At 51.4% G+C, this 25271-nt stretch overlaps 1 protein-coding gene across 1 annotated transcript; it reads left to right on the top strand.

Moving 5' to 3' along the window:
- Window positions 1–1400: 1400 nt before the first annotated feature.
- ST6GALNAC1 (ST6 N-acetylgalactosaminide alpha-2,6-sialyltransferase 1) lies at window positions 1401–25271 on the top strand. The gene is made up of 9 exons (XM_035301861.3): window positions 1401–1649; window positions 19184–19868; window positions 21009–21177; window positions 21374–21545; window positions 22672–22810; window positions 23062–23165; window positions 23355–23444; window positions 23531–23630; window positions 23919–25271. Exons 1-9 carry the CDS (start codon window positions 1519–1521, stop codon window positions 24120–24122), a joined length of 1794 nt encoding a protein of 597 aa, XP_035157752.3. The 5' UTR covers window positions 1401–1518; the 3' UTR covers window positions 24123–25271.

Genomic DNA, 25271 nt, shown 5'->3' with positions numbered 1-25271 from the left:
TTCAACACCCTAGACACAATATATGTTTTTTTATTTTCACGGACCATGTTGAAGTTGTTCCGTGAAAGACACAATATTTTTATAAAATTACTAACTCACAGTACTTTATGGAGGGCTGCTTCTCTGAATTTTTTAAGTTTTCTACAAATGGTCTTGAAATTTTTCCTCTGTAGTGTACTTTTTTCCCCAAGAATGATGTGGGTTTTGTTTTGCATTGCTTCAATCAAGGTAGAGTGAATAATTTCTCCAAGGTGCTACTAAGCAGTGGGTGAGAATGCAATCACAGTCACTCAGCCTACAGTTGGGATGAATTTCAAAATGCCTCAAGGCCTGTTTGAATCTTTTCTGCAATGCTGTATTATTTTCAATAAACCTGGGACAAAAAGGCCAGGCGCGGTGGCTCACGCCTGTAATCCCAGCACTTTGGGAGGCCAAGGCGGGTGGATCATGAGGTCAAGAGATCAAGACCATCCTGGTCAACATGGTGAAACCCCATCTCTACTAAAAATACAAAAAATTAGCTGGGCACAGTGGCGCGTACCTGTAATCCCAGCCACTCAGGAGGCTGAGGCAGGAGAATTGCCTGAACCCGGGAGGCGGAGATTGCGGTGAACTGAGATCGCGCCATTGCACTCCAGCCTGGGTAACAAGAGCGAAACTCCGTCTCAAAAAAAAAAAAAAAAAACCTGGGACAAAAAAAAAATCACAGCCAGGTGTGGTGGCCTGTGATCCCAGCACTTTGGGAGGCTGAGGTGGGAGAATCACTTAGGTTCAGGAGTTGAGACCAGCCTGAACAACATACTGAGACCCATCTCTATTTCTCAAAAAAAAAAAAAAAAGCAATCTCTAGGTTGGTTGGGTCTGGACCCCCAAGCCAGTGGCTGACTGCGTGATCTTGGGCTGGCAGCTTGTTCTTGGAGGCAGTTTCCTCCACTGTAGCATGGGGCTGATGACCGTACCCAGCCCCTAGAGTGGCTGTGAGGGTTCCACGAGTGCCTGCGGACTCCCCAGTGCCCTGGCAGAGTGAGCCCTCCTACGTGCTGGTCATTGTTATAATGGTCTCGATTTCAGATGAGAAGGAGGGAAGATTGAGCTGAAGTGTTGAATGTGGTGTCTTCACGATAATCCCACAAGGTAGACAACTGCTTTTTCCATGTATATGGAGGCAGATAGGTTAAGTAACCTTACCACAATTGCATATAATGTGGTTATATTTCTCATAAAGCTTGACATTCAAGTATTGGCTTCAGAGACAAAGGAAAGACAAATGAAAGTGTTTGAACAACAGGAGTTTCCCTTCCTTCAAGCCATGCCAGCCTATAAGCCTTCATAAAGCAGTGAAGGCGGATCCTCCCTCCCCTGGCAGAGACTGATAAACTCAGCACTCGCCGGAGTGGCTCATTGTTAGCACAAAAGGTGTGCACTTCCCGCAGGCAAACCGGAGTGGTGAGTCTCCCTGCTGCCCACATCAAGGCCCCAGGACATGCAGAACCCGCCTCTAGAGCCCGACCCACCACCATGAGGTCCTGCCGGTGGAGATGCAGCTACCTGAGGCAAGGCATCCAGTGGTCCTTGCTCCTGGCTGTCCTGGTCGTCTTTCTCTTTGCCTTGCCCTCCTTTATTAAGGAACCTAACACAAAGCCTTCCAGGTAAGATTCTCACCCTTTCCACTCCTCTGGTATCATTCATTAGAGGAAACCGAAAACCGATAGTGCAGGGAGGACTGGGGAAGCCTGAGCCACCTCTGTGTCCACATGGGAGTGTCAGGTTCAGGAATGTTCTCAAGAACCACTGGGAAGAAAGACTAATGGAAAGACTTGCAGGGAACAGAAGAAGTGGCAGTGGGGAGCCAAGAGGCCATGGGATATAAGTGTCCAGATACCATGGGTCGTGTACAGGAGTTTGAGAACTGATGGGTTAGGTCTGCAGAGTGCAGACAGAAGACATGCCTGCTTTCCCCTCAGGGAATGTGAGTAATGACAGCAGCTTTGGGTTAGTTCTTACATGCCGTTCTCTATGTCCTGAAGCGAAAGAGCCATCCTGTGTGTTCCACTTGTTTCAGACCCGGATCCACCCTAAGTTTGTCAGTAAAATGGAGGGCCTCCCTCTTAGGGAGGCAGTTTCAATTGTGTGGACGCCAAGTTAATCCTTCAAAAAGACCTTCTAGACAATTTTTCTTAGAAAATACACACATCTCCAGCAGTGAGAGGCCCTTTTCTTTTTGTTCGAGTGGAGTCTCACTCTGTTGCCCAGGCTGGAGCTCAGTGGCATAATCTCAGCTCTCTGCAACCTCCACCTCCCAGGTTCAAGCAATCCTCCTCCTGCCTCAGCCTTCTGAGTAGCTGGGATTACAGGCACACACCACCAGGCCTGGCTAAGTTTTTGTATTTTTAGTAGAGACGGGGTTTCACCATGTTGGCCAGGCTGTTCTTGGACTCCTGACCTCAAGTGATCCACCCACCTTGGCCTCCCAAAGTGAGCCACCGTGCCCAGCCAGTAATTTCATTTCACTGTTTTTAAATGTTGAAAGTAATGCAGGTTTTCACAGAGTTACAAAGAAAATACAGGTCTCCACCTCTATGCACTCTTCAAAGTGAGCACTCTTGATACTTGAGGGCACATGGAATTCTATTATTATGTAGCTAACGCTGCTATCGCGTTTACTATGTGCCAGCCCCTATTCTAAATGCTTGATGTACGTTAACTCACTAATTCTCATTATTAGGCGGACACTGAGACACAGAGAACTGAAATGAGTCTCCCAAGATCACCCTCTTAGTATGTGGCAGGGCCAGGATTCAAACCCATAGCCTGTGCTCAGTACCTTTATGCTATACAAGCCAGATAGATAGATAGATAGATAGATAGATAGATAGATAGATAGATAGATAGGCAGATAGATAGATACAAAGATAGGCAAATAGAGAGATAGGCAGATAGATGGATAGAGAGATGGAGCTATAGATATTTATAGTATATAGATATATACATATAGATATATGTACACTATATACTGATATATATACTATATGTTAAGTAGCATGAGAGATATATGTATATGTTGATATATAATATATATCTCAATATATAGTGAGAGATACATGTATGTATAGATATATAAGATCTGGATATATTCATACATATATATCATATAGATATACATAGATATGCACAAGACAGCTGTATGTATACATATATATGTGTCTCATGCTACATATTGTGCCACAGGTTGACCTTGTAAGTCATACTATATCACAGACATCATTCCATGTCGGGACATACGGGTCAACTCCCTTCTTTTAACAGTTGCTTAGCTTTCCACAGAGTAGTCACCGTTTACTTAACCAATCCCTGTCACGTCTCTCACATACCTTTGACCACTTGTGTAAGTGATGTCTGGGTAGATTTCTGGAAGTGAAATTGCCAAGACGATGGATATGTTTACATGAAATGTCCGTGGACACCATTGAATTGTTCTCTCAAAATGCTTCACCAACAGGTGTGAGAGTTAACTTTCTTCACCCACTATGAGCACACTGGCTTTCATTAAGGTTTTTAAGGTTTAATCAGCTGATAGGTGAAAGTGTTTCTCTTTTTAATTTGCATTTCTCAGATCACTGATGAGTTTGAGGATCTTAACTTTATTAGTCATTTGTATTTTTCTATGAATAACCTGTTCATATCTTTCTTCTTTTTTATTAAGTTATTTATCTTTTTCATACTTACAGGAGCTTTTTGTGTATTAGGGACATTAACCTTTTTTATCATGTATTACAATATTTCGAATGTCTTCTTCAGCCTGATATTTGTTTGGTTTTATTTCATTGTTCATGATATGTTATAAGAAGTAATTGTTACATCAATAAAATTTGTCTATCTTTACTTTATGGTCACTGGACTTTGCAAGATTCGTAGGAAGGTCAGTCCCACCCCCAACATTATATATATTTTCTTCTGCACTTTCTACTAACATGTCTGTACTTCTGTTCTTTAAGCTTAGTAAGAATCCATCAGCAATTTACTTTTGCGCATAATGTGAATATAGGTTTGTATTTGTTGGAACTCTAGATTGCAACTGACAAAAACCCAACTTAACCTAGCTTAGCTAAGAAGACAGGGGAGGAGGGAAGCTCAGGGGACTGGAGTTCTCCCGGAGCCATGTTTTAGGGTGGGAATGCACTGCCCGAGAATCACTCATAGTGACCTGGCCTGGCCGCCTCAGCAGATGCCACATGCCCTGGAGTTAAGGGGCAGATGTTAAGTAGAGTGGCATCTGGTTCTGGTCTAGAGATTTCTGAAGGCACAAAGTTGTTGGAACTGTCGGTGATGTACCTGGGAAGAGACAGAACCACCCTGCCCCTCCCAGGTCTTCACAGCCCAGAGGCCATGGAAGGAAGTTCAGCACTTCCTGATGGGAGAGCAGGAAGCAGACCCCTCAACTGCCCATTTACCTGCTGAGCAATAATGGGGCTCTCACTCCCGAACAGTGTTTGGGGTCGCCAAATGTTGCAGGAGGCAGTGGGAGACATGACCTAGAAAGGACCCTCCTGTGGGGATTCTCAATGTGAAGGAGGACCACCGAGTCAGCAGGGGCCCCTGACATCAGACAGAAGCTGAATGAACCTCAGGGCGGGCAGGGACTCCCAGCCCCACCGTCCACGACAGGAGCTCACTGAAGTAAGAATACCAGAGGCGTTAGGGCTTGAAAAAAGAGGGGGAGTTTTCTCGGAGCCTGACTATGACTCTTGCTGCCCCCCTCTCTCCAGCTCCCCTAATCTCCCCCTCATCTCACCCCCACATCTCCCACCCCTATCAGGCCAGAGTCTGAGCTCTGGGCTGGGTAGGTTGGGGAATAGAAGAGCTTAGAGCCAGGTAGAGCACCTAGTGCGTGTGTGTGTCTATCATGCAATTATATGAATTTGTGAAATTATATGAATTATGTAATTTCTTTTCTTTTATTTATTTATTTTTTAAATTTTTCTTTGAGACGAAGTCTTGCTTTTGTCCAGGCTGGAGTGCAGTGGCGTGACCTGGGCTCACTGCAACCTCTGCCTCCTGGGTTCAAGTTATTTTCCTGTCTCAGCCTCCCTAGTAGCTGGGATTACAGCTTCTCCTGGCACCACGCCCGGCTAAGTTTTGTATTTTTAGTAAAAACAGGGTTTCACTATGTTGGCCAAGCTGGTCTCAAATTCCTGACCTTGTGATCCGCCCACCTCGGCCTTCCAAGGTGCTGGGATTACAGGTGTGAGCCACCGCGCCTGGCTATTTATTTATTTTTCAAGACAGAGTCTTTGCTTTGTCACCAAGGCTGGAGTGCAGTGGCTCAATCTTGGCTCACTGCAACCTCTACCTCCCATGTTCAAGCAATTCTCCTGCCTCAGCCTCCAGAGTAGCTGGGACTACAGATGCGCACCACCGCGTCTGGCTGATTTTTGTATTTTTAGTGGAGACAGGGTTTCACCATGTTGGCCAGGCTTGTCTCGAACTCCCGGCCTCAAGTGATCCACCCCCCTCAGCCTCCCAAAGTGCTGGGATTACAGGCGTGAGCCACCGCGCCCATCCAGCAGGTCATATTTGTCTGTGTTTCCTCAGAGCTTTGAACAGGCAGGCCCTGGACCCAGTGGAGGTGCTTTACAAATGCTTGTTGATGAAAGACTGAATTTGTCACCTTAAAAAAATGCCAAAGAAAGAAAATAAAATAAACAAACAAACAAAAAACATGCCAAAATGTTTAAACTTTATTCAATGGCTATCAAAAACTTCAGAATAAGGGAGTTAACTTGATTAAATTCATGATTTATGCAGAGTACTCTGTCCATAGATTCCAGGACGGATGATATGGGGAACATGGTTTTAGAGGGGATGGTGTAGAGGCCATTGCAATAGTGTAGGATAGCGTTCATGAGACCGTGGCAAGGACAGTGTGAATCGGAAGAAAGGACGGAGAAGAAGTCAGATCAGCTGGACTTGGCAACAAATAGGATGGTGGGAGGAGTGTAGCAGAACTTCAAGACAGTTTTAAAGGCCAGCGCGGTGGCTCACGCCTGTAATCCCAGCACTTTGGGAGGCCGAGGCGAGCGGATCATGAGGTCAGGAGATCGAGAGCATCCTGGCCAACCTGGTGAAACCTGGTCTCTACTAAAAATACAAAAATTAGCTGGGTGTGGTGGCACACGCCTGTAATTCCAGCTACTCGGGAGGCTGAGGCAGGAGAATTGCTTGAACATAGGAGGTGGAGATTGCAGTGAACTGAGATCTTGCTACCACACTCCAGCCTGGTGACAGATTGAGACTCTGTCTCAAAAAAAAAAGTAAAGTCTTTTCCCCTCATAACTTCTCCAAGATTGATCTGTTTCACTACATCTTGAACATGGAACCAAATCTTAACTGCTGGGGGCACAAGATGGAGAGGGAAACAATTAAATAACATTCCAAAATAGTATATAATTACATTCAATACATACAGCCAGAAAGGGATCTGGCTGTCTATGCCCTGAGGTGCTAACAGTAGATTCTTTGAAGGGACTGGGATAATGGGAGGTTGCTATCCTTTCATGTTTGAAGGCATTTTCTGCTTTTTCTTAATAAGCACACATTGCTTTTCTTTTTCTTTTTTTTTTTTTGAGATGGAGTCTGGCTTCTATCGCCCAGGCTGGAGTGCAATGGCATGATCTCGGCTCACTGCAACCTCCGTCTCCCAGGTTCAAGTGATTCTTCTGCCTCATCCTACCGAGTACCTGGGACTACAGGCATGAGTCACCATGCCCGGCTAACTTTTGTATTTTTAGTAGAGACAGGTTTTGCCATATTGGCCAGGTTGGTTTTGAACTCCTGACCTCGTGATCCACTCGCCTCAGCCTCCCAAAGTGCTGGGATTACAGGCATGAAGCACTGCGTCCGGCCACATTGCTTTCATAAAAAGAAAAATAATTCATAAAAGTTCATTTCTGAATACTCAGGGAAGAAAAGACCCAGGTTAGGTAACCCCTCCATACCAAAGTATCCCCCAAGCAAAACTGTCCTCCTAGGGTGTCACCACGCCTCTCATACATATGACTCACATCATCCTACCGATGACACTTCAAGGCAGCTACTTATGTGTGTTTCTCTTATAGACTGTGAGCTTCTTAAAACCACTGACGATTGCTTTTTTATCTTTAATCCCTACCAGATACCTCTGAATGCCTGACATGTCATGGCTTCTCAATGAATATTGCAGAATAAACATTGCACTGTGTTTTGAAATTCTCATGAAACTTTCCAAAAGGTGTCTCATTTACTTGATTTGTTGTTGTTTTGAGACAGAGTCTCTCTTTACTTCCCAGACTGTAGTGTCGTGGCACAATCTCTGCTCACTGCAACCTCCACCTCCCAGGCTCAAGCAATTTTCCTGCCTCAGTCTCCTGAGTAGCTGGGATTACAGGCGTTTACCACCACACCTGGAAGGGAAGTGTCCGACCTACCCTCTGCGGGAAGACTGAGCTCGTTCGGAAAGAAACCGGACCGCAGGCAAGAAGAAAGTCTTAAGTTCAGGCTTTATTGAGAGAAAAGAGCCTCCGGGCGGGCCAGCCGGGACGAAAAGGAAAAATGGCCGCGCCGCTCAGAGGGGCAGTGTTGTTTTATAGGGGGCTGAAGGGCCGAGGGAGTAGGAAGCTGAAAAAGCTGAGGTGGTGGGCAACATTTGGTCAGTTTGAACCGCTGGGCGGGAAGCTGGGCGGCGGGAAGCCCGGCGGCGGGGAGCTGGGGAGAGCTGATGAGGCAGAAACCGGGCGGCGGGAAGCTGGGGAGAGCTGATGAGGCAGAAACCGGGCGGCGGGAAGCTGGGGAGAGCTGATGAGGCAGAAACCGGGCGGCGGGAAGCTGGGCAGTGCTGATGAGGCAGAAGCGGCGGGAGGGGAGCTGGGGAGTGCTGATAAGGAAGAAGCCGGGCGGCGGGGAGCTAGGGCGGTATGTAGAGTGAGATAAGGGAGCCTCTTTGTGGGGGAGGGAAAGAGAGAGAGCTTTCGCAGTAGGGGCAGAGTTTTCCAAACATTCCCGACTCCTTAAAGAAAAGAAAAAGAGGGGGTCAGGGGAGTCGGTTGTCTCTCTGGCTACTTCCTGCTGACAAGGGTCGACGGGGGGTTCTGAAGAGGTCTCTTTTCTTAAGGAGCCTGGATGTTCGGGGAGAGGTCTGTTTCTTGCACTCGTTCAGGGTAGGGTTGGAGCAGCATCTGGTGGATGGTGACTCGAGTCAGTTCTTGAAAGCGCCGCTGTAGGAACTGTAGAAAGCAAGGAGCAATAAGTAAGATTAGGCAAACGGCTACTAGGGGCCCAAGCAATGGGGACAAGAGGGTATACATAGAGGAAGACCACCACGCTGTGGCTTCAGCCGAGAACTTCTGATTCTGCAGGTTAGTTTTGAGTCTCTGGAGGCTCTCGATTCAGGTTTCTACTAGGCCGGATTCATTGATGTAGTAACAGCACTCTTCTTGTAGGAAGATACAGGTCCCTCCTCGTTCAGCAGTGAGCAGGTCTAGGGCTCTTTGGTTCTGCAAGGCAACTTGGGCAACGGAGGTGATCTGTCGGAGTGATGCTAAAGACTCAGTAGAGTCATCAATAGCTGCTTGGAGTTGTGAGGTCAGTCGGGCTATGGCCAGGTGAGAGTGGACTAGTGCCCCTCCTCCCAATCCTGCTGCAAGTGCTGAACCAGCAAGGGAGACTCCAAAGGCAATGGGTAGGAAGGCAGCTCATTGGGTGCGGCGATGGGGAGTTTGCTGCATCTGGAATTCGGCTGGGGAATATATAGTGAGTCGAGGGACTAGGGTTACTGGGAGGCATAAAAGAGATGAGGAAAGACCAATGTAGAGAGTTTTTGTTAAGGTCCTGTTACACCAAAAAACGTTCCTCGTGGGGCTGTTATATTAGTGGTTACCCGTATAGTTCTGTTACAGCTAGGGAAGTTTCGGCCTAGGGAATAGCACACAGGTAGCTGTTCAAAATCAGGTGGAGTGTAGAGATCGACTTCTTTGATGGGGGAGAAGGAAGAAGTTGAGGCTGAAAGGTTGAGAGGGATGGGGTAGGGGACTGCAACGAAGGGAGTCTGTCCTAAGAAGGCACACATGAGGCATGAGGTTAGGTCAGTTAATCCTGAGAGGTTAGCTAACTTGATTCCTTCTTGGAGAAAGGTTAACCAGGAAAACAGAGACGAATGTGGTTGCAATTGGTCATTCAGAGATTTTTCTTGTAGGCTAATATCAGAGTGGACTTGGTGGACTGTACGTACGTATGCCCGCCAGATGTACAGGTGGGAAGAGGGATATTTGGTATCTATGTGGTCATACGAGGCAGCTTTCTGGGGGCTTTTCCACCGGTTGTCCCAGGGGTCAGGTATGAGAAGGGAATACCGTTTAGAACCGATAATGGTGTTTCCTTCTCCATCTATGTCTGGGATGATTTTGAGCTGAGATCGGGCAGGTACTGTGGACTCGATAGCTATATGTAGTCGACATCTCATCCAAGTACATCCCATGCAGGAGCGCCAAGGAGTATTATTGCATGCTCCTGATGGTTGGTCATGGTTGAAGCACATGAGAAGTATATCAGTATGGACGTTGCGGAATTTGGTGAAGTTCAGATATATGGCACTTTGGCATCCGGCTGCGGGGCAGTCGAAAGTTGCAAGAAGATGGTTGTGGCTGTATGGGGGGGTATTACAGATGAAGGTGGTTTTGGTATAGTTTTCAGTTAGGAAGAATCTCCATCTGTAGGGGGTGTGGCTGCTAGGCCCTAGTAAGTTTGACAGATAAAGGGCCAGTAGGAATAGCCTTCCAGCATAGGGAGGGTCCATGAGGAGCCTTTTTTACCCAAGAGAGGTGAACCCAAGATGGGATTTCAGCAATTCTTATAGCTGATGGAGTGGTAAGGAGGACTGTGTATGGTCCTTCCCACTTGGGGGCGAGGGGCTTTGGGGAGAGGGACCTGATAAGAACTGAGTCTCCGGGGGAGACTTTCTGTGTATTTTCAGATGGCTGGGTGGGTTGGGGAAGAGAAGCGTTGGCGTGTTCTCGGAGAAGGCTGTGAAGGAGAGTAAAGTAGGGGAGGTAACTGTCTAGAGGAGTGGTCTCTGGCGGTGGGGGAGTTGAAAGTAGGAAGGGGCGACCGTACAGCAGCTCAAATGGGCTAAGCTGTGATGGGCCCCGGGGGCTTGCTCTTACCCTGGTGAGGGCGATAGGAAGTAAGGTTACCCAGGATTGGCGGAGCTCAAGCATGAGCTTGGTCAGATGCTCCTTTATTAGGCCATTGGCCCATTCCACCTTACCAGAGGACTGAAGATGGTAGGCGGCATGTAGCTTCCACTGAATTCCTAGAGAGGTAGAAACAGCATTAGTGACTTTGGAGATAAAGGCTGGGCCGTTGTCTGACTGTATGGTGGCTGGGAGTCCAAAGCGTGGGATGATGTCTTGAATGAGATGAGTGGCTACTGTCCCGGCAGACTCAGAGGCTGTGGGGTAAGCTTCAATCCAGCCTGAAAAGGTGTCAACAATGGTTAGCAGATACCGGTACTGTTTGTGCTTTGGCATATGGGTGAAATCAATTTGCCAGTCTTGGCCAGGTAGGAACCCGCGTAGCTGATGAAGCTGGCACCGGGGATGACAGGAACCCTGGGAATTAGTTTTCGCGCAGACAGTACAGGAGGACTGGACTTCCTGTATGGTACTGAGGAGATGGTGAGGGTGAAAAAGTGGGTTGAGGAACCGGTATAAGGCTTTAGGCCTAATGTGGAGTGAATTGTGGATGTCTTGGATTATCTGGTACTTTTGCTTTTCGGGGAGGATGAGGAGGTTATGCTTGAAGGCCCAGTCATCCCTGAACCGTACCCCGGGGGTAGACTGGAGGGCCTGGAGTTCTGAGGTAGAGTATTGAGGGCTATATGACTTGGACAAAAAACAGAGAGTGGAGGTGGGTGGTGGATGGTTTCTCGCTGTGTCTTTAGCTACCCTGTCTGCAAAGGCATTCCCCGCGGCTACGGGTGAGTTCAGGGACTGATGCCCTTTACAGTGGACGATGGCTACCTTGCTAGGGAGTTGAACGGCTTGGATAAGGGCGGCAATGAGTTTTCCATTGAGAACGGGCGTGCCCTTAGTGGTGAGGAAGCCTCGTTCCTTCCAGATCATGCAGTGTGAGTGAGCTATGAGGAAGGCATACTTGGAGTCAGTATATATATTTACTTCTTTGTTCTGGGACCAGGATAGGGCCCGAGTGAGGGCGACTAATTCAGCCTGTTGTGAAGTGGTCCCAAGAGGAAAGGGGCGGGTTTCTATAATTTCAGAGTGAGTTACTACAGCATAGGCCACTCTCCATGGGCCGGTGGGATGAGGTATAGAGCTGCCATTAACAAATATGGTAATGGAGGCAGATGGTAGGGGTTGAGGTAGCAAGTCTGGACGAGGAGACTGGGCTAATTTGAGGATTTCAGTACAGGAATGTAGGGGTCTGGCGTACGGAGGGCAAGGGAGGAGGGTAGCCGGGTTTAATGAGGAGCAGTGAGAAAGAGTGATGTTGGGGTTCTCAATAAACAGTAGGTGAAGCAGTTGAATATGGGAGGGCCCGAGGTGGGGCAGAGAGTGTTGACTGAGCAGTTCAGTTAACCTGTGTGGAGAAAAGACTTGGAGTGGGAGTTGTAGATTGATCTTAAGAGCTTCTGTGGTTAGGGTGACGGCGGCAGCTAGGGCTCTAAGACATGGCTGCCATCCTCGCTCAGTTGGGTCAAGTTGTCTAGACAGGTAGTCTATAGGCAGAAGGGTCTTTCCTACTGGTTGGACTAGCACTCCTACAGCTGTATGTTGTTTCTCATCTGTATATAGTTGGAAGGGTAAGTTGGGATTAGGCAGGGCTAGGCTGGTGGAGGTGCAAAGGGCGTTAAGCAGTGACTTGAACGCCCGGTTGACAGAACCTGGTGAGGAGAGTGGTCCTTCGGGGGCTTCTGTAGCAGCATGGTATAGAGGTTTTGCTAGCAAAGCATAATTAGGTACCCAGTGGTGAAAAAACCCCACTAGTCCTAGGAAGGAGAGGATTTCTTTCGCTGACTCAGGGGCCTGGAGCACCTTTAAGGCTTGTAGTCGGTCGATTGTGATGGACCGTCGCCCAGGCGTGAGCTGTATGCCTAGGTAGGTGACAGTGGGTGAGGCTATTTGTGCTTTGGTTGGTGACACCCGGTATCCCTTATCTCCTAGGAAATTGAGTAGGGCGGTGGTGGCCTGGATGCACTCCTGGCGGGTGGGGGAGCAGATAAGAAGGTCATCTACGTACTGGAGGAGGTGAGAGGGCTTGAGGTTGCAGTGAAGTAGGTCAGTGGCGAGTGCCTGGTCGAATAGGTGCGGGCTGTCTCGGAAGCCCTGTGGAAGGACTGTCCAGGCCAGTTGTTGGGACATGTTCGTAAGGGGATCATCCCAAGTGAAGGCAAAGATAAAGTAGGAGTTGGGGTGTAGAGGTATAGTGAAGAAGGCATCCTTTAGGTCTAAGACTGAGAAACAGGTGGTCTCTGGGGGAATGTTAGAGAGAATGGTGTATGGGTTGGGGACAACTGGATGTATGGGAATTACAGCTTCATTGACTAAGCGCAAGTCCTGGACCAGCCTATATTGTCCTGAGGGTTTTCGTACTGGGAGGATGGGGGTATTACATGGGGAGTTAATGGGAATTAGGAGGCCTTGACCTTTTAGTTTCTCTATGATGGGTCTGATACCCATACAGTGGGCTTTAGAGATGGGAAATTGAGGGCGGCAGAGAAAATGAGGCGAGGAGTCTTTAAGGCGGACCTGAACTGGCTGGTGGTGGGTAGCTACAGACGGGTTGTTAATGTCCCAGACCTGAGGGTGGACTCCGGGGAGTAGTTCTGACAGGGCCTTTTGGGGTTCAGTGTCTGAGGTGAGGGCTAGGAGAAAGAGACTGTGTGCGTTGGCGGAGGGGAAGGTTATGACGGCCTTCAGCTTTGAAAGGATGTCTCGCCCCAGAAGGGGAACTGGGCAGGTGGGGATTACTAAAAAGGAGTGGGTGAAGGGAGTGGAGTTATATGAGCACATGAGTGGTGGGGTTTGGTAGGGGATACTCGGGGTCCCGTCGATTCCCATGACCGAGACCTGGGAAGGAGTGAGACGGCCAGAATAGGAAGGAAGTGCGGAGTAGGTAGCCCCCGTGTCGAGCAAGAACGAGACACTTTTACCCGCTACCTGAATTTTGACCCTTGGCTCGGCAAGGGTAACGGGAGTCGGAAAGCCAGGGCCCCGCTAGTCGTCTAGCAGCCCTAATAGACTGGGGAACGGAGCTCCCTCGGAGGTCGGTTCCTGGCAAGCAGGCTCCTCCCTACTGAGGGTGACCGCCGGCTGCGTAACGCCAGTGTGTCTGTTTTGAGGAACCGGCACCCTGGGGAAGCTGGGGCAGTCTGACTTCCAGTGTCCCAGGAGCTGACAGATAGGGCAGGGCTTAGTTGGTGGCCGTGGTTGTGGACAGGCTCGGGACCAGTGTCCTTCCTTTCCACATTTGAAACATGCCCCTGGAGGGGCATGGGTTTCGGCCCTGGGCTTCTGGTTCCCTGCTGGCCTTAGAGCCGCCACTAGGGCTTGGGTCTAGAGGGCAGCCTTCTGCTTCATGCGAGTTTGGCGGGCAGCCTCAGCCGCATCTTCCCTGGCATTGAATACTTTAAAGGCCATTTTTACCAGGTCTTGGATGGGAGTCTCTGGCCCCTCTTCTGCTTTCTTTAGTTTCTTTCTTATGTCGGGTGCTGATTGGGAGATAAAATGGGAGGCTAATACAGTGGCCCCGTTTTGGGAGGCTGGGTCTAGTCGAGTATACCGGACTAGGACTTCTTGCAAGCAGGCGAGAAAGAGGGCGGGGTTCTCATCAGGTAGTTGGGTGATTTCTCTCAGTTTATCATAGTTTACAACTTTGTTAGATACAGCATCCATTCCCCTGAGGAGGTATCTAATCATGCGGTCCCTCTTGGGTATATCAGACCCTCGATTAGCCTGATAGTCCCATTGGGGATCTTCACCTGGGATTGCTTCGGGGCCTAGGGGGATCTGGTTATCTATAGCATGGTCTTTATCTGCTTGGTTTCTGGCTGCCGCTAGGATGCGCTCATGCTCTTCTGTGAGGGTGGAGGAACAGATAACGCAAATATCATGCCAAGTGAGGCTGTAGGCTTGAGTGAGGTATTGGAATTCCTTAATATAGGTGGACGGGTCGGCTGAGAAGGATCCTAAATGTTTCTCAATTTGGGACAGGTCTTGGAGTGAGAAAGGAACATGGACCCTGACTAAACCTTCAGCGCCTGCTACTTCTCGGAGTGGGGCCAGGATAGTTGGCTGGTGAGAGCAGGTGTGGGCCGCCACCGGAGAGGCAAGAGGAAGTGCAGCCTCTGAGGGAGGGGGCTCGGAGGGAGTAGAGGGAGAGTGAGGCATGTCTTCTGAGGTAGGAGGTGCAGAGGGAGCAGAGGAAGAGCGTGCCGTTGATGGCGACTGGTTGCTGAGATTGGCAGGAGAGGACAGATGTTCAGGCAAATCCTCCGGTGAGGAGTAGGGAGGGGGAGAGGTAGTGGAGGAAGATTTACGAGGGGTTCGAGCTAAGAGGATTTGGTAGGTGGAGCAGGAAGAACATAGGTCAGGGTGGGTATGGAGGTCCCAAAAAGCCTGAATGTAAGGAATTTCATTGTCCTTGCCCACGCGGCGACAAAAATCGTCGAGATCTCGGAGGGTGTTGAAATCGAAAGTGCCAGTCGGGGGCCAATGTGACTGGTTACTGAGTTTGTATTGGGGCCAAGCCACCTGGGACAGGAAGACAAGCTTTTTCTTTCTGAGGGTTTGGGAATATCCCAATTTGGTAAAATTTTACAGCAAGCACCCAAGGGGGGTGCTTAGAGGTATTTTGGACTCCGAATTTCCCACGGCAGGCGCAGCTACAGACTCTCCGGCGCGGATGGGCAGATGCAACAAAAAGGCGTCCCCGTTCGCTGCAAATTCCCCGGAGTACAATTAAGTACGGATAGGGAAGCGGTCAGAGGGGTGTCCCCCGTCTGGCGGCTGTCCCTCGGAAGGCTCCTGGAGCTGGAATGGAAGACTTCCTTGGCTCGGCCAAGACTAGGCAAGGAGTCCGTGCGGAACGCCGGAGGGGAGCAACTGCACCGTGCCGTAGGAAGAGGAGACGGGAAGCGGAGGAAGGCAAAGCAAGAAAAACTTGGCTTACCTTAATCGGAGCGTGGAGGTGGCAGGGCCAGTGTTGGGTAGGTCGGGGAGGGGGCCGTGGCTGGGCCAACGGCCTCAGCTCCCATCCCGGGTTTCGGCACCAATTGTCCAACCTACCCTCTGCGGGAAGACTGAGCTCATTCAGAAAGAAACCGGACCGCAGGCAAGAAGAAAGTCTTAAGTTCAGGCTTTATTGAGAGAAAAGAGCCTCCGGGCGGGCCAGCCGGGACGAAAACGAAAAATGGCCATGCCGCTCAGAGGGGCAGGGTTGTTTTATAGGGGGCTGAAGGGCCGAGGGAGTAGGAAGCTGAAAAAGCTGAGGTGGTAGGCAACGTTTGGTCAGTTTGAACCGCTGGGCGGGAAGCTGGGCGGCGGGAAGCCGGGCAGCGGGAAGCTGGGGAGAGCTAATGAGGCAGAAACCGGGCGGCGGGAAGCTGAGCAGTGCTGATGAGGCAGAAGCGGCGGGAGGGGAGCTGGGGAGTGCTGATAAGGCAGAAGCCGGGCGGCGGGGAGCTAGGGCGGTATGTAGAGTGAGATAAGGGAGCCTCTTTGTGGGGGAGGGAAAGAGAGAGAGCTTTCACGGTAGGGGCAGAGTTTTCCAAACAGGAAGTTTCCATTGGCTTCTTGAGGTTGGGGTTGGGAAGTGGAGGTCGGGGTGATTTCACCAAGGAGCTTTGCTAGGTAACAAGAGCTGTTTGTTAAACTGAGTGCACAGCTTGGATTTTGCTGAATGGCCTAGGCCAGCTTGGAGCTGACAGCAAGTAGTCGGACCATGGGGAACACGAGCCTCACACCTACCCGCTCAGCACTCAGACCTTCTCCTGAGCAAATGTGGAATGAATTGATCAAGAATATGTTCACTAACTCAGGTTTTTCACTCTGCGTTGTGGTATTCTTTCAAAATAGATACTTTGGGGGTGCCTTCCCAGTTCATGAACCAGTAACCCCCTCTTCCTCTTGAAACTGTCCTCCTCCCATGCACAGAGTGGGCCCCAAGATGTCACATAGTACGTGACCCAGACCCCTGGAAAAGGATGGAGATAGGACCCAAGTGGGCCACGGTCTTCTCCTGCAAGAGTGAAAAATTGGGAGCAAAGAGAGTTCATGGTCTCCAGCACAGGCGTTACAGGGTTGTGGGCTGGAGAGCAGAGGAGCCCTGTCTGCACAGAGGGAAAGAGAGGAAGAGGCCAGGCGCGGTGGCTCGTGCCTGTAATCCCAGCACTTTGGGAGGCTGAGTCAGTGGATCACAAGGTCAGGAATTCAAGTCCAGCCTGGCCAATACGGTGAAACCCCGTCTCTACTAAAAATACAAAAGTTAGCTGGGCGTGGTGGCAGGCGTCTATAATGCCAGCTACTCAGGAGGCTGAGGCAGGAGAATAGCTTGAACCCCGGCGGGGGTGGAAGCTACAGTGAGCTGAGATCACGCCACTGCACTCCAGCCTGGGCGACAGAGCGAGACTCTGTCTCAAAACAAAACAAAGAAGGTGTATGTTTCAAGGAGGAAGGACGGATCCCTAGGAGGTAAGGAGGAAGAACTGTCGGCTGTCAACCCTTTCCTAATACCCTGGGGAAATGTAGTTTTTGTTCCGTTTCAATGTTAGAATACAGAATGCCCCTGCTCGAAACCCCGAGCAAATGTGTTTCTTTGAGGCTGGAGAAAGGCTGGAAATACCAGCCAGGGCCAGCTGCAACTCAGGCCAGGAGGCCTAATGGAGGAATGGCTAGCAGAGGCAATCTGCCTGCTTCCCATATTGCTGTGGACCAGCCCTGCCTTCCTCCAGTGATCACAGACCTTTGTTTCCTGTCTTGAATAACAATAATTGTGTATTACATAGGTCCACGGCCTGTGCTTTATGCAAGTTTGTATTCCTGGTGCACACTGCACAGAATAGACGTTTAGTAAACATTTGTTGGATGCCCACCACCACACTCAGCTAATTTTTGTATTTTTAGTAGAGACGGGGTTTCACCATGTTGGCCAGGCTGGTCTCGAACTCCTGACCTCAGGTGATCCACCTGCCTTGGGCTCCCAAAGTGCTGGGGTGACAGGCCTGAGCCACTGCACCCATCCAGAAAATAGATTCAAACAAAAGCAAAATCAGATCTGAGATATGTACATAGGACATACAGGAGAATATTTTATCCAACAAATGTTCATAGAGACAGGATTTTGCCATGTTGCCCAGGCTGGTCTTAAACTGCTGGGCTCATTCATTACAGGCATGAAAGAATTTCTCTTTTATTAATACTACTGCTAGAAAAAGCATTATTGGATGGAAATCAGGTTGTGCCCCCCGCATGGCCACTTCCGTCCTTCTGCCGCCACCGGCCACCACCACTCCTACTGGAAATTCTTCAGTAGCTCCTCTTGGACAGGTGGACAAATGATAAACTCTAAACACAATCTGACATGGGATGCAGATTATAATCCAGCCTTGCCCACCCGTTTGGGAACACCTCTTGTCCCACACTCAGCGTTTTGTAATTGATCCACAGTCTCAAGGCACCATGCATTTCATGTTTCCAGGACTGAAACCTCCACCTCCCCAACCCTCTGCAACTCCTAATCCTCTTGGAGGGGAAGCTCCTCTAGGAAACCTTCCTCACCTCCAACGTGGCTGTCAGAGCCCTTCCTTCCTGCTCCCAACGAGCTCACACATTCTCTAGGCAGCAGGACTCCTTTCTCTGCCTCTCACTAGAGTTGTTCTTGCTTATGGCTGGAAAACGTGGCTTTCACTTGTGACCTCTAGCCTCTCACATGAAATGTGGCAAATAGAGTGGCCTCTCAACAAGTATTTGTTGAGTCATGTATTTTTTTCCTAGCTATGCCAACTAGCGAGAGTTAGGTGGGTCTTTGTTGTTGTTGCTGCTGTGTTTGATACAGGGTCTCGATCTCTGGCCCAGGCTGCAGTACAGTGGCTCCATCTCAGTTCACTGCGCCCTCCCACTCCTGGGCTCAAGCGATCTTCCACCTCAGCTTCCTGAGTAGCTGGGACTTTTGTACAGATGGGGCTTTTGCCATGTTGCCCAGACTGGTCTCGAACTCCTGAGCTCAGGGGATCCACCCACCTCGGCCTCCCAAAGTGCTGGGATTACAGATGTGAGCCATTGTGCCTGGCCAAGGATAAACTTTTAAGCAGAGTTTGACTCATGATCCTGTTTGAATCCAGGCTGGCAGCTCTCATCCTGACATCAATGTGCTTGTCCCACTTCCTTGTGAATGAAGTAACTTTGGTTACCTATGCTTCCAACAATAGCAACAAAAAGGGCAACTGAACCACGCAGATATCAGGTGACAGGACCAGGGTCACACAAGCTCATTCTTGGAAGCCACACCTCAAATGGCTGTACCCTGGGGGCCCAGGAGCAAGCACAGGGACTGGGGCGCAGTGCTGGGAAACATTTCAGCTCTAGTCCTTTTAGCATCCTTTCCCAGCCCCTCAGGCTCCTGGCTATTGCCAAGGTTGCTTACTGGTCAGAGGTAAGTCCAGACCGACTGGTAAAGGACATGATATGCTTTTTGGTAGTGCTGGTGACACCCTTCCCTCCCTCTCCTATGGGGACTAGTTGGAAGTCTGCCTGGGGACGATAATAACTACTACTGGGCCAGGAGTGGTGGCTCATGCCTATAATCTCAACACTTTGGGAAGCCAAGGTAGGCAGATCACTTGAGGCCAGGAGTTCAAGACCAGCCTGGCCAACATGTGAAACCTCATCTCTACTGAAAATACAAAAATTAGCCAGGTGTGGTGGCAGGTGCCTGTAATTCTAGCTACTCAAGAGACTGAGGCAGGAGAATCACGAAGCCAGGAGGAGGAGGTTGCAGTGAGCCGAGATTGTGCCACTGCACTGCAGCCTGGGTGACAGAGCAAGAAGACTCTGTCTCAAAACAAAATAAAAACTATGTATGCTTCTGACCCGTTTCCACAATCTTCAGCCTTCATCCAAGTTATCTCTGTCCCTAGGCATCGAGGCACAGAGAACATTAAAGTGAGGTCTCCACAGTCCCTGCAAAAGCCTAAGTCCCAGGCACCCACGAGAGCAAGGAGGGCGACCGTCTCTGCAGAGCCAGAGCCAGAGCACAGTGCCCTCAGCACACACGCCCAGCCCAGGGCCCACAGCGCCGGAGAGGGAAGAAGGGAGGCTGACCAGGCACCGCTGGAAAAGCAGGGCAAGGCGCCCGGTGCAGCACAGAGGGCAGCGTGGAAGAGCCAAGAAAAAGAGAAAACCATGGTGAACACACAGTCACCCACAGGGCAAGATGCAGGGACACTGGCACAATCATGGAAGAGCCAGGAAAGAAAGATGACCCAAGGAGATGGGGGCCAGGCCGGGAAGCTGAGGGCCACCAAGACGGTGTCAGTGAAGCACCAGGGCAAAGCAGCAGCCACCGCAAAGGCACTCATTCCCAAAGGCTGGCACGGAATGCTGGCCCCCACAGGGGCAGTGCCAACAAGGACAAGACAGAAAGGAGTAACCACAGCAGTCATCCCACCCAAGGAGAAGAAAGCGCAGGTCACCCCACCCCCTGCCCCTTTCCAGAGCCCCATGACACAGAGAATCCTAAGACTGAAAGCTGCCAACTTCAAGTCTGAGCCTCGGTGGGATTTTGAGGAAAAATACAGCTTTGAAATAGGAGGCCTCCAGACGGTGAGTTTTTGCCACCACCCCTTCCCTCTGGCTCCCAGCTCTGAAGCCTCTCCAGAGACACAGCCCAGCCCACCCTCTCCTCACCTCCTGGGTTCTGCTTCTAGACTTTGTCTTGTCCTGCCCCAAACTCATCTTGAGGCACAGCTCAGCCCCACATGACTCTGCCCCACTCATCCTTCCAATGATGGCCACCATGGGGGATGAGGAGCAGGCCGGCCCCGGACCCCTGGTGTGAACAGCGTAAGAGGGGTGGGTAAGAAGGGGCCTGCCCTGGAGCCCCTGAGGCCCAGAGGCCATCCATCTGGGGTGAGAGAGTGTGATCTACTCCTGGCTTGGCCCCTGAATCCCCCCGTCCTCTGGTGGGGGCTGCAGGGGAGGAATTCACAGACAAGAACACACCAACCTCACTCTCAGCTCTATCCTCCAGAAATGCCTCGTCTTCCCTGCAAAGTCAATTCCACAGCCTCCACTCTCTTCCAACCCGAAGGAAACAGGCTGGCTTAACCACACCCACCCACATGGTCCTTCTCATCTGCGCTTGCACAGAGGGGCGGTATCCAAAATGTGTACGTTGCTGGGTATAGCGACACACGCCTGTAGTCCCAGCTACTAGGAGGCTGAGGTGGGAGGATCACTTGAGGTTAAAGCGAGCTATGATGGCACCACTGCACTCCAGCCTGGGCAGAAGGAAGAAAGGAAAGACAGAAGGAAAGAAGAGGGAAGGAAGGATGGAAGGAAGGAAGGAAGGAAAAAAGGAAGGAAGGAGGGAGGGAGGGAGGGAGGGAAGGAAGGAGAGAAGGAAGGGAGGGAGGGAGGGAAGTGCACGTTTATTCACATATGACTGTAACCGCAGCAGTGACAGCTCACTGGACACCTGCCACATTCCCAGGATGTGGTTCCTCTCACACTTACAAAGGGGCATTTGCCTTGACAGCTGAGAACACCCATTTCCCAGAACCCTCAGGACCTCAAGGAGCCCAGACAATGGGAAGGGGAGGGTGAGACTCTGAGAATAGGATGGAAGAGGTCTCAGAGCCACGGCTTCCACACAGCGAGGCCCAGCCCTTGTTCTCGGGGCGTAGCCCCTGCCGATGGCCTTTCTGGGCCTCGCCCTTCCTGACCTCGTCCTCCTGCATATAGACCTGCCCTGACTCCGTGAAGGTCAAAGCCTCCAAGTCGCCGTGGCTCCAGAAACTCTTTCTGCCCAACCTCACTTTTTTCCTGGACTCGAGACACTTCAACCAGAGCGAGTGGGACCGCCTGGAACACTTTGCACCACCCTTTGGCTTCATGGAGCTCAACTACTCCTGTGAGTCCCAACCCCAGGGAGGTGTGGGCGCGCAGTAGGCCAGGGCAGAGAGCGGGGGGCAGAGAACAGAGGGCAGAAGGCAGAGGGCAGCTGGCTTCGGTCTGCCTCTTCCCTGGGGTTTGCCAGACCTGGGAGGAATAATGGGTCAGACTCCTGTCCCTCCCAGGGCTCTGAATGGAGCCCCACCTTGTTCCAGTGGTGCAGAAGGTGGTGACACACTTCCCTCCAGTGCCCCAGCAGCAGCTGCTCCTGGCCAGCCTCCCTCCTGGGAACGTCCGGTGCATCACCTGTGCCGTGGTGGGCAATGGGGGCATCCTGAACAACTCCCGCATGGGCCAGGAGATAGACAGTCATGACTACGTGTTCCGGTAAGCTGTCCCACCCAAGCTCTCCAGCCCCTCTCCTGCCCCTCTCCTGCCGTCTCCTGCCCCTCTCCTGCCCTCTCTTGCCCTCTCTTGCCCCTCTCCTGCCCTCTCTTGCCCCTCTCCTGCCCCTTTCCTGCCCTCTTGCCCCTCTCCTGCCCTCTCTTACCCCTCTCTTGCCCCTCTCCTGCCCTCTCCTGCCCTCCTGCCCCTCTCCTGCCCCTTTCCTGCCCTCTCTTGCCCCTCTCCTGCCCCTCTCCTGCCCTCTCCTGCCCCTCTCCTGCCCTCTCTTGCCCCTCTCCTGCCCCTTTCCTGCCCTCTTGCCCCTCTCCTGCCCTCTCTTACCCCTCTCTTGCCCCTCTCCTGCCCTCTCCTGCCCTCCTGCCCCTCTCCTGCCCCTTTCCTGCCCTCTCTTGCCCCTCTCCTGCCCCTCTCCTGCCCTCTCCTGCCCCTCTCCTGCCCTCTCTTGCCCTCTCTTACCCCTTTCCTGCCCTCTCTTGCCCCTCTCCTGCCCTCTCTTGCCCCTCTCCTGCCCTCTCTTACCCCTCTCTTGCCCCTCTCCTGCCCTCTCCTGCCCTCTTGCCCCTCTCCTGCCCCTTTCCTGCCCTCTCTTGCCCCTCTCCTGCCCCTCTCCTGCCCTCTCTTGCCCCTCTCCTGCCCTCTCTTACCCCTCTCTTGCCCCTCTCCTGCCCTCTCCTGCCCTCTTGCCCCTCTCCTGCCCCTTTCCTGCCCTCTCTTGCCCCTCTCCTGCCCCTCTCCTGCCCTCTCTTGCCCCTCTCCTGCCCTCTCCTGCCTCTCTCTTGCCCTCTCTTGCCCCTCTCCTGCCCCTCTCCTGCCCCTCTCCTGCCCTGTCTTGCCCCTCTCCTGCCCCTTTCCTGCCCCTCTCCTGTCCCTTTCCTGCCCCTCTCCTGCTCTCTCCTACCCCTCTCTTACCTGCTCCTGCAGACATGGACTCTTCCAAGACACCCATAGGGTATTCCATGCCTGCATCTGGAAGGTAGAATTCCTGGGTCTCCAGAGAATTGCAGCACATAACTGCTGCCTCCCCCATTTCTCCTTCCTTTCCCCACCCACCTACACAAATCTCCTTCCTCTGCTCACCTATCCGGTCTGATTTTGCCTTTCTGTACAGACTGAGCGGAGCTCTCATTAAAGGCTACGAACAGGATGTGGGTGCTCGGACATCCTTCTACGGCTTCACTGCCTTCTCCTTGACCACATCGATTTATGTATTGGGCAATCGGGGCTTCAAGAATGTGCCTCTCGGGCAGGTGAGCAAAGAGGGAGGGGCCTGGCCACACCCAGACTCTGGATGGGGGAGCACACAGGTGAGGCAGGAGAGGAGGCTTGCTTCTGGCTGGAGTCTGCAGTTGGTACAGGCTCCCCTTCTATCAGGCAGGAGTCGGGAGGACAGTCAGAGCAGCCAGAGGAGAGCAAGTGGGCAGGTGAAGTCAGAGCAGGCCGCCCCCGCCCAGGTCCTAAAGGCAGTGCTGTGGGATCACTCCCTGTTCTTGGTCCTCAGGACGTCCGCTACTTGCACTTCCTGGAAGGCACCCGGGACTATGAGTGGCTGGAAGCGCTGCTTATGAATCAGACGCTGATGTCAAATAACCTTTTCTGGTTCAGGTACCCACTGCCCTCCTGCCATCCTATTATCCCAGGCTGAGCCATGTCATGAGTGGCTATAAAGGGTTGGACAGGTGGGGACAGCCTGAGCTATCACCTGGAGATGGGACACCAGTCATGCTCGTGAGCCTGACTTGGCCCACACCAGGCCAGGTAAGGGAACTCTCAATGACCCCTTCGTCACCGCAGGCGCAGACCCCAGGAAGCTTTCCGGGAAGCCTTGCAAATGGACAGATACCTGTTGCTGCACCCAGACTTCCTCCGATACATGAAGAACAGGTCAGAGGAGAAAGCACGTGACACACAGCCCAGGTCCCTGTTATCCTTGTAGTCTCCTGACAGTTGGGGGTTTGGGCATTTCACAGGTTTCTGAGGTCTAAGACCCTGGACGGTGCCCACTGGAGGATATACCGCCCCACCACTGGGGCCTTCCTGCTGCTCACGGCCCTGCAGCTCTGTGACCAGGTAAGGCTCCACCGCAGCTGCAGAAATGCCTGGAGAAACTGCTCTGGGCTATTCCTGGGCCTGCACAGCATAGGACAATGGATGGGCTGGGTGCACCCCCTGGTGGGAGGGAGGGTGGGCATAAGTATGGGTGCATGCCGTGGTGCGTGGGTATCCAGGGACCCACACCCAGACCCTTAGGGGTGGAACCAGGAAAAAGAACCCGCACCCTCCACACAGAATTAGCCATGAGAAGAAGCCTGAGTAACAGCAACTACAGGCCCTATGTCTCCTCTGACCTTGCTGTAGGTGAGTGCCTATGGCTTCATCACCGAGGGCCATGAGCGCTTTTCTGATCACTACTATGATAAGTCATGGAAACGACTGATCTTTTACTCAAACCATGACTTCAAGTTGGAGAAAGAAGTCTGGAAGCGGCTACACGATGAAGGGATAATCCGACTGTACCAGCGTCCCGGTCCCGGTCCCGGAACTCCCAAAGCAAAGAACTGATGGGGGGCTGGGCTGCAGTGGTCTCCTCTCCTGCTAGTGGGAATCGAGACTCTGACCACACTCCAGGCCCTTCAGGCGTTCGGGGGGAACACTTGAATCCAGGACAAGACTCTCCCAAGTTGGCAAATGGCTGATGGAGGTTTTGAAGTTCGTCAGTACATGGTCCCGGTGGAGATTCCTGAGACCAGGGTTTTTTGTTTTTGTTTTTGTTTGGAGACGAAGTCTCGCTCTGTGGCCCAGGCTCGAGTGCAGTGGTTCGATCTTAGCTCACTGCAACCTCCACCTCCCCAGCTCAAGCAATTCTCCTGCCTCAGCCTCCTGAGTAGCTGGGATTACAGGTGTGTGCCACCATGCCAGCTAATTTTTTTTTTTTTTAGTAGAGACAGGGTTTTAACATGTTGGTCAGGCTGGTCTTGAACTCCTGACCTCATGGTCTGTACACCTTGGACTCCCAAAAGTGCTGGGATTACAGGCGTGAGCCACCGCACCTGGCGAGACCAGGGATTTTTTTTTTTTTTTTTAAGACAGAGTTTCACTCTTGTAACCCAGGCTGGAGTGCAATGGCACAATCTCGGCTCACCGCAACCTCCGCCTCCTGGGTTCAAGCAATTCTCCTGCCTCAGCCTCCTGAGTAGCTGGGATTACAGGCACACGCCACCATGCCCAGCTAATTTTTGTATTTTTAGTAGAGACGGGGTTTCACCATGTTGACCAGGATGGTCTCGATCTCTTGACCTTGTGATCCACCCGCCTCGGCCTCCCAAAGTGCTGGGATTACAGGCTTGAGCCACCTCGCCCGGCCAGACCAGGGATTTTTAACTAAATGGGGTGATGAGTGATCAACACCACAGTTCCTGCTGAAAAGCACTCTTCCAGTCCAAAAGCTGCCTGATACAAAGAAAAGAGCCTGGATGCACAGAAACATATCACTCTGGTTTAAATTTCAGATCCAGTTGGCAGTTGTGAAATCTTAAAGGTATTGCTTGGCTTCACTACAGATTGTCTAGAAGATCTTTCTAGGGCTTATCTGCTTCTAGAAAGGTCTATACGTGTCTTTAAGCGATTTGGTAGCTCTATGTGTTGTAGAAAACTGGTAATAATACAAATGATTGTTATCCATGGAAATGCAAATACATTTCATACAATGAA

The sequence above is a fragment of the Callithrix jacchus genome, chromosome 5 (assembly GCF_049354715.1).
Source record: "Callithrix jacchus isolate 240 chromosome 5, calJac240_pri, whole genome shotgun sequence".
Lineage (NCBI taxonomy): Eukaryota > Metazoa > Chordata > Mammalia > Primates > Cebidae > Callithrix > Callithrix jacchus.
This window is presented reverse-complemented; position numbering and strand designations above follow the sequence as displayed.

Coding starts and splice junctions, on each gene's coding strand:
- ST6GALNAC1 (XM_035301861.3), top strand. CDS start 1,519: ATGAGGTCCTGCCGGTGGAGATGCAGCTACCTGAGGCAAGGCATCCAG. Junction 23,166..23,354: donor AATAACCTTTTCTGGTTCAG/GTACCCACTGCC, acceptor TCGTCACCGCAG/GCGCAGACCCCAGGAAGCTT. Junction 23,631..23,918: donor CCCTGCAGCTCTGTGACCAG/GTAAGGCTCCAC, acceptor ACCTTGCTGTAG/GTGAGTGCCTATGGCTTCAT.